At 56.5% G+C, this 12,892-nt stretch overlaps 1 protein-coding gene across 1 annotated transcript in view; it reads left to right on the forward strand.

Annotated features, from left to right (window-relative positions):
• The window catches only part of SNRNP70 (small nuclear ribonucleoprotein U1 subunit 70), a 19,060-nt gene extending 6,535 nt beyond the window's left edge, over positions 1-12,525 (forward strand). Inside the window, exons 4-9 of the mRNA XM_042781267.1 lie at positions 2,936-3,000; positions 3,163-3,225; positions 5,236-5,317; positions 8,284-8,385; positions 11,700-11,787; positions 11,898-12,525. Of these exons, the coding sequence (XP_042637201.1) occupies positions 2,936-3,000; positions 3,163-3,225; positions 5,236-5,317; positions 8,284-8,385; positions 11,700-11,787; positions 11,898-12,525 (1,028 nt within the window). The remainder of the gene's footprint in view (positions 1-2,935; positions 3,001-3,162; positions 3,226-5,235; positions 5,318-8,283; positions 8,386-11,699; positions 11,788-11,897) is intronic.
• Positions 12,526-12,892: the final 367 nt, after the last annotated feature.

Raw genomic sequence — 12,892 nt, forward strand, 5'->3', positions numbered from 1 at the left:
ACTTCTGTGTGCCGAGCGTCTCGGCACTCAGCCTGGGCTGAGCTCACAGCAGTGACCTGACGGTGATCCCTGTGACGGGCATCCCTGCGAGATGGAGGAGGCGGTCCCATGATTTGAGCAGTGCGGTGATGCGGGTCCTGACATGAGAGGCCCTACCTCAGAGGCCCCACTTTGCACGTGGACATAGGAAACCAGGGAGAACCTGTCGTGAGGAGCGTGCACTCCAGTTCTGCTTCCCAAACCGCCATCGGTTGTTCAGGCTCATACTTGTCTCTGAGCCCCGGTTCTCCTCTTTGTAAAGTGGAGGTGACACCCTTTGGCAGAGTTGAGGATTGGAGATAGTGCAGAGAAACCCCCAGACCAGGACACTTTGGCGATGGGGCCTGGCTCTGGCTGGCCAGGTGCTGGCCCGTGTCTCACACTCCCATCTTGATCCTAAAACTGAAAACCAAGCTCACTGCTGTCGAGTTGGATCTGACTCATGGCAACCCCTCCTTCGGTTTCCAAGGCCAAATCGCTTTGGAAGTAGATTGCCCAACCTGCCTTCCGAGGAGTGGCTAGTGGGTTTGACCCGCCAGCCTTCTGGTTAGTAGTCAGATGCGTTAGGCACTATGCCACCAGGGCACCCATTTAGTCTCCTGCTTTATCTTATCACTTAACAGAGAGATTATGTTCAAGCCCAAGTTAAAATATCTTCTCCCTCTTACACTCAAAACATCCCATTTCAGTCAGTAAAAAGCTCAGGTCCCCGTAGTGGTCCTCAAGGCCCCATGTGATACGGCCCCAGTCCCTTTCTGCCCTCCCCTCCCGCCTCTCTGTGGCCCCTGGCATGCCCCGGCTCTGCTTCCTCTTGGCTCTTGCTCCCTCTGTCTGAGTGCCCGCCACGTGGCAGAGCTCACGCCCCTCACCTAGGCCTTCAGTCAGGTGTCAGCATGTCAGCAAGGCCTTTCTCGAGCTGCTCATTTAAGCTCGACCTGTCTCCTTTCCTCTGTTGTATCTGATAGACCTGTGTGATTTACTTACTTATTAAATGGTTATCTCCTCTCTGTTAGCCACTGTATCCCCAGTATCCACAGCATTGCCAGCATGTCATAGGTACTTCATAATTATCTGCTGAGTGAATGAGTGAGAGAGACCCACTGTAGGTGGCGAGATCTGGGCTTGGAAAGTTATAAGTCTGTGGGGTGAGGGGTGGGCAAGGACCCAGGGCAGCCTTTGCAGGGTGGCTGTTGCCCCAAAATAGTTAGGCTTCTAAATTGGGGCTGGGGCTTTGCCTTTTGAGGAATCCCCTAAAGTTACCTTGAGCTTCATTTGTGGCCGGGCTCTGAGCCTGTTTGAAACAGTTCAGTCGTGGTGTTTGGTCACAGCCAGCAGAAACAAGGACAGGCTCGTGTTGCATAGCAAGCAAATGTCTTGCACTTTGGGTTTTGAGCTCAGTCGGAAACAGACGGCAGCGCCCCACTCAGACGGCAGCTGACTGACACGTTCGGAACAGCGTGCTCGCTGCTGTCGCAGAGCAGGGCACCGCTGCCTCTTTCCCACTCGGCTCAGAATTCAGCGTGCATGAGATTGGGTTGCTTTGTGTCACGAATGCTGCCCTTGTTTCCATCATTTGTGGCTGAACCATTTTGAACTGGTGTGAAGCCCTGGTTTGTAGCCAAACCATCTCACACGAAATGGGTTAGTGATTTTATTTCTCTGGCTTCTTGCACCTCAGGGTTTCTTTTTGCACAGCTGGTAGCCTAGGGCTTTAGTGTAGGAGCCCGAGCTGAGAGAGCACGGACTGCGAGCTCAGACTCAACGGAAAGCCCGGCCTGGCTGCTTGGCTGCTTTGAGAGGTGTCTTCCTGTGTTCCAGGAGCTGGTAGTTCTCATGTGCAAGCTGATGATGAATAGTTTGCAGCGCCCACCACAATGTGTGGTCATAGCATATATTGTTTTTCTCATTATTGTTACGTGCAGTTGAGTTGGACCCGACTCATAACGACCCCTCCTTGAGTGTCTGAGGCAGTATCACTATGAAAGTAGATTGCCCAACCTTCCTTATTGCAGCCCAAAGAATAATTACTCCTCTCGGGGAATTTATTCTATTCTATTCAGAACAGGGTCCATTTAATAACTAAGATTTTATTCCAGAATGCTTTTCTCATAGTCTTCTGGAATTTGACAGTTCTTTTGAGGGATAACACGATAGCATGGGAGAAATACCATTAAAGATGTGTCCCCTCTGCTGTGGGATGGATCCCCGTTAACAGTAAAGGTGTCATCGGGGGCTTACTACCAGGCCTGACCTGATTCACTTACGGATGTGATTCCATTTGATTCCTGGCCTCTCTCGGGAGAGTGTTACTCCTCATTGGCAGATGGCATAATTGATTTCCTTGTAGACCTGGGAGTGTGAATCTGATCTGATGCCCACTGGCTTCAGTTTGCTTGCTCGGGCACCAGCCCTGGGCTTACCCAGAGGCCATGGGGCAGAGGGAAGAGAGCAAGGTGCGGACAGCCAGGCACCTCCTTGCTCCCCACTCCACCCTTCCTCATGGCTGTTGGGTCTCAGGTGTCCCTGCTGGCTGTCATTGCCGTCTGTGTCCAGTGGGTGGCAGTGTGGGGCCCTGTCTTGAGAAAGCACCCTCATTGCCCTGCGGGACTCCGTCCTTATTAGGTTAATGGTAGTTAATGATAGGTTGGCCTCACACTGGTGAGGCCTGGGGCCTAGGCCTTTCCTCTCCTGCCCTGAATCATCCTCTGGGCTCTTACGAAGTCCACCAGCTCAGGTCACCCACCGTTCTCCTCTGCTTGGGGCCTGAAGCTTTTGTTTTGGTGGGCCCCTCCCCAGTGGCATCTTTACTTTCTGTCTCTGCCTGTCTGTCTAGGGAAGTGTCTTGCTACCCAACACTGGATACCACCTATTCACAGATTCTCCTCTTCCCACACAGGGGACCCTCACAATGACCCCAATGCTCAGGGTGATGCTTTCAAGACACTGTTCGTGGCGAGAGTGGTGAGTCCCTACCCCTCGCCCTGGAGCCCAGAGGCGCCTGGAGGCCATCTGCCGCAAACCTGGCCTGTGGACTAAAAGAAGCAGGCTGGCTCCAGGGGCTCATCAGTGGGGACTTGAGACGGTGCCCATTGCCCATGTGCTGTTATGTCACTCTCCTTGCAGAACTATGACACAACAGAATCCAAGCTACGGAGAGAATTTGAGGTGTATGGACCCATCAAAAGAGTGAGTGGGCCGGGGCATGGGTGCTTGCACTGGGGGTGTGGGAGTGGGGAAGGGATTCCCTGACAGGGAAAAAGACTGAGCTGCTGGTCTGGGGACACTTTGTCCTCCTAGGGCTTTGGGGTCCCCTGGCCTGGGTTTCAGTCCTGCCTGCACATCTGTGCCACAGACCTTGTGCAGTGCAAGGGAAAGTAGAAGCCCTTGGCTGCTGACCGTTGCCTTAGAGCAGGGGAAGCCCACTACGGATACAGTGTTTGTGCATAGAGGCCTGATGTTGCACAGCCACACCGTTTGTGTCTGTGGGGCCGTTTGTGTCTGTGTGGCCGTTTTGTCTGTGTGGTCGTTTGTGTCTTTGTGGTCCTTTGGGTCTGTGTGGCCGTTTGTGTCTATGTGGCTGTTGTGTCCGTGTGGTCCTTTGTGTCTGTGGTCATTTGTGTGGCTGTTTGTATCTGTGTGGTCCTTTGTGTGTGTGTGGTTGTTTGTGTTTATGTGGTCCTTTGTGTCTGTGTGGCCGTTTGTGTCTGTGTGCTCCTTTGTGTCTGTGTGGCCATTTGTGTCTGTGTGGTCCTTTGTGTCTGTGTGGCTGTTTGTGTCTGTGTGGTCATTGTGTGTGTGTTGGTTGTTTGTGTCTGTGGTCATTTATGTGGCTGTTTGTGTCTGTGTGGTTGTTTGTGTCTGTGGCTGTTGTGTCTGTGTGGTCGGTGGCTGCTTTTGCCCTTTAAGGCAAGAGGTGAGTGGTTTCAGTGGAGACTGCCAGTTGGCAGAGCCCAGCAGGGTGCCTGCTGTCTGCCTTTTACAGGAAATACCCGCTTTTTCTTCATCTGAGCTTGTTTAACTGGCTTTGCTCCTTTGACTTTAAAATTACCTTCATGCTTTGGTCCTTGTTTTCTTCACGTCTCAAATGGGAAGAACACCTCCCCCCCTTTGGTGGTCATGGGGTTTGAGGTCGTCGGGCACTTAAGCTGCCAAGTCCAGAGCCAGAAGTTTCATGGACTTGTGCCAGTCCCCTCTGCCAGCTCCCAGCTCCCACTGGAGCCTTGGCCCAAATGTGTTCCCAGAGTGTCCTCTGCTCCCCCTTTGGGTCAGTTTGGAGTCTCCCTTGGATCTTGGAGGTTGCTGGGTCCATGCCCAGTTACGGCACAGGCCAGTCACTCCTGAGGTGTAATCGTGGGACTAGAGAGCTGGCTATCTTTTGGAGCCCAGCTTCAAAGCCGTCACCCCCCTGAGGCCTTTCCTGGTTCATCCTCACCTTATTTGGCCCTAGAGGGCTTTTATTGGACACTCTGCAGGGACCAGTCTCCCCTAGTGCAGCCTCCGTGGCTCCCAGCACCTACATGGACGTGTGGTGGCTGCAGCCTTGTGGGCCAGGATCTCTGCTGTCTGGCCCGTGGCCTCCTCCTCTTTGGCCTTACATATTTCCACTCATGCCCGTCTTCCCCTTCTGTGTCCCCGTGGGGAGGACTTGTCCCTGGAATAGGCCCTACTCGGGAGCCTCCCTGGCGTGGCACCTGCTGTGTTCCGTTTCTGGTTATGCCCTTTCTTCCTGGCCTTTACCCTTTGCCATTCCCTGTTGGCCCTCAACCTCCCTCCGCTGTTCCCATGACTCCGTCTCCCCTGATACTCGGCAGGTGCTTCCCGCAGTGGCCCTTCCTTTGTTGAAACACTTCTCTTCCCCCCAGAGGCCATGCAGCGTGGACTGGGACTCTGGCCTCCAGCCCTGCTCCCTCAGGATTTTGGCTGTTATGAGTCACCGCTGCTTCAGTTGTCCACCTGGCAGTTCTTTTGTCTGCTTGTTTGTCTTTGAGTCTTGGTGTGAGTGTCGTTCCCTCCAGGAAGCTTCTGACACTCTGAGCTGGGGTGGATGCCTTTCTGCCTTTACTGCCACCGTTAGTGCCTAAATCACTCAGCTGGGGGGGGTGCGGAGGCATCTCTGGCTCTGGCCTGTGGCCGTGTCACCGATGGCCTGGGACTCCCTGGTCAAAGGCTCAGGGCAGGCCTGCTCCCTTCCCACAGATACACATGGTCTATAGCAAGCGGTCGGGGAAGCCTCGCGGCTACGCCTTCATCGAGTATGAGCATGAACGGGACATGCACTGTGAGTTCCGCGGCCTGCCCCTGTCCCCGCGCCCCCGCCCTGCCCGCCTCCCTGAGCAGTCTCTCCTCCTCTTCCCTGTTTCTGATATATTTGTCTTTTTTTTTTTTTTAATATATATACACGTGTTTTTTAAAAATCAAAAACCAAAAAACCCCACAACGTGTGTGTGTGTGTGTGTGCGCGCGTGTGAACCTGGGGAGGTAAGTGTCACACGTTGAAACTCAGGGGCACGGAGGGAACTGGATGGGGGCTGGGGTGAGATGGAGGTGGGGAGAGGGGTCGGATTTTCAGGGAGCCATCTCCCCATTATTCCGCACCACCAGAGTTGGGGGCGGCCAGGTTGGAATGAGGGTTGGCCTTTGAACCTACCCTCCTTTCCTCCCAGCAGAGCTGGGGCTGGGCCACCCGACCCTCCACCTCTCCTGGCCCCCACCCTGTTCCTCAGCGGGCAGTGGGATGGTGGGCGTCCTCAGTGCCTGCCCCCACATCTGCAGAGCCCGCTTTGAGGCTGTGGCAGCATCCACAGGGGCAGGGACGGGCGGGGGCGGGCAGGGCTGCGGCGTGTCCAGGGGCCGCCGTATTAATTGACTGTTCTTATTGTCACTGCAGCCACCACGCAGCTGGCTTGCAGCTGATGCTTACGCTCCCCTTACAACACCTCAGTGTATGGTTGGTATAAGGGTTTGTATCATGGGTAAGATCACTCAGCACTGCACACCAGCCCAGCTTAGCCAGGCAGCTCAGGAGCAGCGAGGCCTCCCTCCCCAGCCGCCCCGCAACTCCCCGCACCCAGAGCCCTTCCTCCTTTGGGTGCCCTCGGCCCCTCCTGCCCCCAGATCCACATGCTCTCCGACAAGTCGCGCCGGTCCCAAGTGGGCAGGGTGAACCCTGACGGGAGAGGTGTTGGCTGCTCCTGTTGGGCTTCACCCTACCCCTTACCTGTCCGGCTTCCTCATGGGGTACTGTGAAACGGGGGGCCAGGGCTCTGTGTGGAGCCCTCCAGCCCTTCTCTCCTGCCCCTAGGCCTTCTGTGGGGCTGTCACTGGGGGCCCCAAGAATGTTTGGACGTTCCGAGTTTGGGGCCCTCTTCCTGTCTTCCTTATTGTCCAGGCCTCCCAAGGGGCTGGCAGTGGTGCCTGGCCGCTGCCTGAGGTGCATGGACTTGAGTGGGGCGTGGGGGGGCCAGGAGGTAGGCTACAAGCAGCTGAGGTGCTGTGGACTTTGATCTAAGAGCCTTCCACTGTCTAGAGACTTAGCGAGGGAAAGCGAGAGAGAGAGAGAGACCTAGAAGCGCACACCCCCGTTTTCCTTGGTTGTTACTCCTGGGTTGGGCCTCTTCTGGGATTCGGGACACAAACCAGAACAGGTTTCCTTGGCTTCTCCAGCCTTCTCCTCTGGGCTCAGGGCCCAGGTGGCCCCTCCTGCCCATCCTCAAGTAGCACCCAAGTCCCCCTCTCCCCATGTGCCAGCCTCAGGCTGAGGCGGCTGGAGGGGGAGGGAGTGTGAAGTGCGGGGGGAGAATCATCCCACATGAAGGGGTGGGACGTGTGCCTAGTGCAGCTGGGACGTGGCTGGGGCAGGTGAGGGCTGGCAGCTTTTCTGAGGCCTAAGTGCAGCAGGGTAGTCCCAGGGCTGCCCAGCTCCCGGCCCTAGTGTGAGGCCTTGCCCCAGTTCTTCTCTGGGGTCCACTACCTCCTCCGCCCGTCTCTGGGTGCTGCAGGAGTGGGGCTGTCCTCCTTTCTCCCTGGCTCCTTGGAGCCCCCACTTCCCCTCCCTGTAGCTTTAGCTGACCTCATGGTGGTGGGTGTGGGGGTCTATGCGCGTGCTCAGGTAAGCTTGGGGGCTCCAGGTAAGCGGTCCCGTGTCCCCCCGGGAAGTCCGCCTCCTCGCCAGGCCCCCAGGAGTTGCCGAGCCCCCCCCACCCCGCTCGGTTTGGACACCCGCAAGGCTGGCATCGGTAAATGGCACCTTTTTCTCTTCCTCTGGTTGTTATGGGGGGAGCGGGCTGGGGTGGGGCAGGGTTTCGTGGTTGGTTGAGGACCTACCCCCCCCCCCCAGCCAGGGCGTAGGGGTGGGAAGCAAGCATTTGTTGGGCCTTCTGGATGCCCATGTGTCTGTAGGCTGGGGTCCGAGGCCCCTTCCCCAAGAGCAGGCATTGGCCTCTTGCCTCATCTCCTCCTCTACCCCCCACCACCTGAGGTGCTCAGGCGGGGTTCACTCCCAGCATACACTGAGCTGGGGGGTGGAGGGAGAGAGGAGGGGGGGGCGGGGTCCGTTGTTGCAGGTAAGGCAGGAGTTGTAGCTGCAAGCACGTTTCCCAGGCCTCCTCCCTGTGTGCCTCCTGTGGGGGCCCCTCCCGGCCCCCCAGGAGCGCCTTAGCCACCTGTCTGCTCCCTGCCATTGGGAGGACATCTCCTACTCCCTCTGGTTCACTTTCTGTTCCGCTGTCTGTTCTCATTACCCGGGCTAACCCTCCCCCAGAAACAACGAGAGAACCGTGGTAGCTGGGGTGTGGAGCGCCGCTAGCCTCCTGCCCCAGCATGATGTTAGGGTGCATGCCTGGGGTGTGGAGGAGCCCCGTGGGGGCCCCACACAGAGTCCAGCATTAAGTTAACCTCCAGTTTCTTTGCAGCTACTTTGGCCGCCCTGCAGCAGGGGGCTGCTCTGTCACAGGAGTTGGGAGGGCGGCAGGCCAGGGGGCTGGGCTTGGGAGTGGCGGTCCGACCCCTCAATACTGATTGAGGGCTGATGAAGAGGAAGTGTTGAGACGGAGCAGGCCCCTCACCAGGCTGGGAGAGGGTTGTCTGGTTGTCAGGTGCCTGACTGACTGGTGGGTGTGTGTGCGTGTATGTGTGTGTGCACTGATGGGGACAGGGTGGGGATGTGGTGGAGTGGGGGGCCCTGTCCTGACTAGAGGACCCTCTGGGGACTCCTTCCCCTCCCCTCCCTCCCCACATCTGTTGCAGCCGCTTACAAGCACGCAGACGGCAAGAAGATTGATGGCAGGAGGGTCCTCGTGGACGTGGAGAGGGGCCGGACTGTGAAGGGCTGGCGGCCCCGGAGGCTGGGTGAGCGAATCCCATCCCGCAGGCCTCAGTGCTGCCTCTCCTGCTCCTGCTCTCTGCCTTTCTGGTTTCCATTTCTCCCTCTCTCTGGCTGCTCACACGCCCTTCCTCTTTCTTGTCAGTCACCTCATCACGGTCATGTTCCTGGCGCTGGGCTCCTCTGGGGTGGCTGACTAGCGCTGGCCTGGAGTGTTCTGCCCGGCGTACGTGCGGACTCGGCTGCTCACAACCTGGCTTTCCCTGTCCTGCCTCACACTTCTCTCAGAAAGTGGGGGTCGCTCAGAGGGTCCACTGAGGCCCAGCCAGGAGCGGGGCGTGTTAGGGCCTGTTGGTGTCATGCTCATCGATTCGTTCATTGATGGAACCTCGGGAGCCTCGTTCTCAGCCTCCTACCTTCATTTCTTACCAGCCGTCTCAAATCACCATTCGCTGTTTTCAGCCAAGGCCAGCAAGGCTATAAACATCAGAAACAGATTTGAGCTTCCTGCAGCATAAATGGGACTTGCTGACTAAGAATCGCGGGCGTCTTGGCGCCCAAAGTCCTACTCAGCTTGCTCGTGAAGTGCTTCACAGCTGGGCCACCACCCTGTGCCATGCTCACTGTCTGGGGGAGCTGCTTCTGCATCTGCCTTATGCTGCTTTGTGTGGCTTTCCACGGAGCTCCCTGCCTTATGCCCAGCCCTGGCTGTTCTTCCCCTGAGTTCTAGGGGTGCTCAGCATGGGGCTGGGGCCTGAAGCTGGGCCCCATCATCCACACGTGCCCGCGGAGGGTCTCCTCCTGTGAGGGCGGTGGCAGGTCTCTTAGATGATGGCCCCACGCTCAGCTCTTGCTCCCGCTTCAGCCCTCCATCCTCACTCTTGGTTTCCCTGTGCTGGGTCCCTGACACGCTCAGTCTGCGTCTCTGAACTTCAGAAATACGTTTGTGTTGTTCTTGTTGACTTCTCTGGGGTGATGGGAATACTTTTTAAAGCTTTCTCATAGTAAATACGTATGTAACAAAACATTTGGCATTTCCCCTGTATTCATGTGTGTGATTCAGTGATGTTAGCTTGTGCTTATGTTATTCGACCATCATCCTTATCCATTCCCACACTTTTCCATCATTGAGGTGGGTTTTTAAGAGTCTGCTGCTGTCCGTTGGAGGCAGTGGTAGTGCTGGAATTCATGCCTTCCATGCTGGAGACCCATGTTGGACCCCCAGCCGGTTCACCTCATGCCGAGGCTCTCTGTGATGGTGATGGTGAGCAGGCTTCAGCAGAGTATCCAGACTAGGACTAGGAAGAGAGACGTGGTGGTCTGCTTCTGAAATCAGCTAGTGAAAAGCCTCCAAATCACAGCAGTCTGATCCACAGCCAGTCATGGGAGTGGCCAGACAGCATTTTGTCCCATTGTGCTGGGATCACCATGAGTCAGGCAGCAACAGCAATGTTCTGATGGTGGCAGCAGACTAGAGTTCCAGAATGCTCTAGTTTGATTAGCTTTCAAACTATTCGTGGATACATCCTCCACGTTCACAGGTGAGACCTTTGCTTATGCCCAGTGAAGCTTGACCAGCGCTCACATAGGAGCGTACGGAACCAGAAGGTTACGAGATCAGGGATCTTTTGTGTGCAGTCCGTACCAACACCTTACTTTCTGCTGTTTTTGTTTTTAGTGTGTTTAGTTGTTACCCACTAAATCGATGACCTTAACCATTGATGGATTTTGACCTGAAAATTGGAAACACTGGTTTGTCTTAACACCTGTGACATTCCAGATGTCTGGCCTGTTCGCTGTGTGCTGTCGAGTTAGTTTTGACTCAAGACCACCCTGTGTGACAGGACAGGATAGAACTGCATAGGGTTTTCTAGTCTGTAACCCTTACAGTAAGGAGCCCTGATGGTGTGGTGGTTAAGCCCTTGGCTACGAACCAGAAGGTTGGTGAGTTGAACACACCAGCCACTCCTTGGGAGAAAGATGTGGCAAGTAGCTTGGCAGTCAGCTCTGTGGAGATTGGAAACCCTATGGTGCAGTTCCACTCTGTCCTCTAGGGGCGGTGTGGGTCGGAATCAACTCCATGGCCGTGGGTTTGGTTTGGGCTTTGGTTCCATAAAGAGTGACAGCCTTAGAAACCCTCTGGTGCGGTTCCATTCTGTTCTCTAAGGGCGCTGTGAGTCGGAATCGACTCCACCATGGCAGTGGGTTTGGTTTTTGACTGGTCACTGCTGTCCAGGCAGCTTCTGCTTTCTCACCCTCACTGTTGGCAGTCATCCCTCACGTGGAGCTCTGCTCCGCCTCCCTGTGCTTTATTCCCAGAAGGAGCTACAGTGCAGTTTGGGTCCGGAGGTGGGCAGCCCAGCTCTGCACCTTCCTCACCAAAGCGCCTTGCTTTCTCTGAACGAGGCCAATGTCACCTTTCCCTTAGGGTTGTTCAGTGAGTTACGTGACAAAAGCACATACCCCTTTACATGTGAGACGCTGTGGCATGTGCTGGTGACAGTGAGCAAAACCAGACACAGTCCTGCTTCTCTGGTGTGTTAGTACCCATCACCTCTAGAGAGTTGTAAAAGTTGTAGCCCCAGTGAGTTCTGGGAAGGAGCAGCTTGGTATGGGGAGGATGTGAGGAGGATTGGACCTGGTCTGGTAGATAAAAGGAGGCTTTCTGTGGAGGAAGAGGTGTTTGTGCTACTTGTGCCGGGCGAGTTGGAGCCAAGTGCACAGGATGCTGGAGGATCCTTCCAGAGGAGGGGGATGGTGCACGAGCACTGGCCTGAGGGAGGTGGGGAGAGCGAGGAGATAGAAAAGTGCCTGGGACAGACGGAGCCAAGGGCCTTTGTGGTTGGAAGGATGAGCCGGGCTGGCTCTTGAAGCCAGTGAGTCGGGTTTGGACTTGGGGACAGTGGTGGGAAGTTCAGGGGTTCTTAAGCAGACCACATCTTCTGCCGGAGGAGGAGAGTGACTGGCTCCAGGGCTGTGGGAGGCGGAGGCAACTCGGAAGTGGTGGAATTAAGTGCATAAAGTGCTCACCGCACCTAGTCATGGCAAAGTGCTTGGTTGCACTACGTCGTATGCCTTTTCCCTTCTTTTATTTGAGGAGACAGCAATTACGGATTTGAGTTTTGGAGTCTGACGTAGATCCTCATTATGGTTGGGTCCTTTGTGAGTCATTTACTCTCTATCTGTGGTCACCTTAGAAGGGTCCACGCGAGATGATTGTCACATGACGTGACTTCCAAAGACTCCCAGTAGCGCTGGCTGGCTTCTGCCCTTTGCTCGAGGACATCCCTCAGTGCCCTGCCCTTGCCCAAACTGACCCTCTTCTCACACCCCTCCCCAGGAGGTGGCCTAGGTGGTACCAGAAGAGGCGGGGCCGACGTGAACATCAGGCACTCGGGCCGCGACGACACGTCCCGCTACGATGAGAGGTAAGAATTTGCTCCCGGTTTCCTGGGACGGGGGGTGGTGACATGGGGGAACCCTGCCACAAACCTCTGCCCACCTCATCCAGGCCCGGCCCCTCCCCGCTTCCCCACAGGGACCGGGACCGGGACCGCGAGCGGGAGCGCAGAGAGCGGAGCCGCGAGCGAGACAAGGAACGGGAACGACGCCGCTCCCGCTCTCGGGACCGGCGGCGGCGCTCACGGAGTCGTGACAAAGAGGAACGGCGGCGCTCCAGGGAGCGCAGCAAGGACAAGGACCGGGAACGGAAGCGGCGAAGCAGCCGGAGCCGCGAGAGGGCACGGCGGGAGCGGGAGCGCAAGGAGGAGCTGCGCGGTGGTGGAGGTGGTGGTGACATTGCGGAGCCATCTGAAGCCGGTGACGCACCTCCTGATGATGGGCCTCCTGGGGAGCTAGGTCCTGATGGTCCCGATGGTCCAGAGGAGAAGGGCAGGGATCGTGACCGGGAACGACGTCGGAGCCACCGGAGCGAGCGGGAACGGCGCCGGGATCGCGATCGTGACCGGGATCGAGAGCACAAGCGGGGGGAGCGGGGTAGTGAGCGGGGCAGGGATGAGGCTCGAGGTGGGGGGGGTGGCAGCGGCCAGGACAACGGGCTGGAGGGTCTGGGCAACGATGGCCGAGACATGTACATGGAGTCTGAGGCAGGCGACGGGTACCTGGCTCCAGAGAACGGGTATTTGATGGAGGCTGCACCAGAGTGAAGAGGCCACCTGTTTTGTTGGGACGTGTTCCTACCTGCCCCTGCTGTCATTCTCTTTCCCCTAGGCCTGTTGGCCACGTGAATACACCGGCCAACGGTAGGAGTCTCATCATTTGTTCTGGCCCTTGGGATTTAAAAAATAAAGTTAATTTCCTGTTAATAGTGGTCATCTTGGTTTCTTCCAGACCACTCTTGGTGTGGTGTCTTTTCTGGAAAGCTGTCGCCTGAGTTTGGATCACCTTCTCTCCGTGTTGTGCCTGGAACTTGTGCTTAATGACCCGAGTCTGAGGCTGCCCCCAGTGGAACAGAGCTGCTTCAAAAGGACAAGGAAGCCCTTCCCAAGGGGCCTGTTCCCTGTGTGTTTTCTT

This window comes from Orycteropus afer, unplaced genomic scaffold, assembly GCF_000298275.1.
Source record: "Orycteropus afer afer isolate SDZICR_OR568_19922 unplaced genomic scaffold, OryAfe1.0 scaffold00099, whole genome shotgun sequence".
Classification (NCBI taxonomy): Eukaryota; Metazoa; Chordata; class Mammalia; order Tubulidentata; family Orycteropodidae; genus Orycteropus; species Orycteropus afer.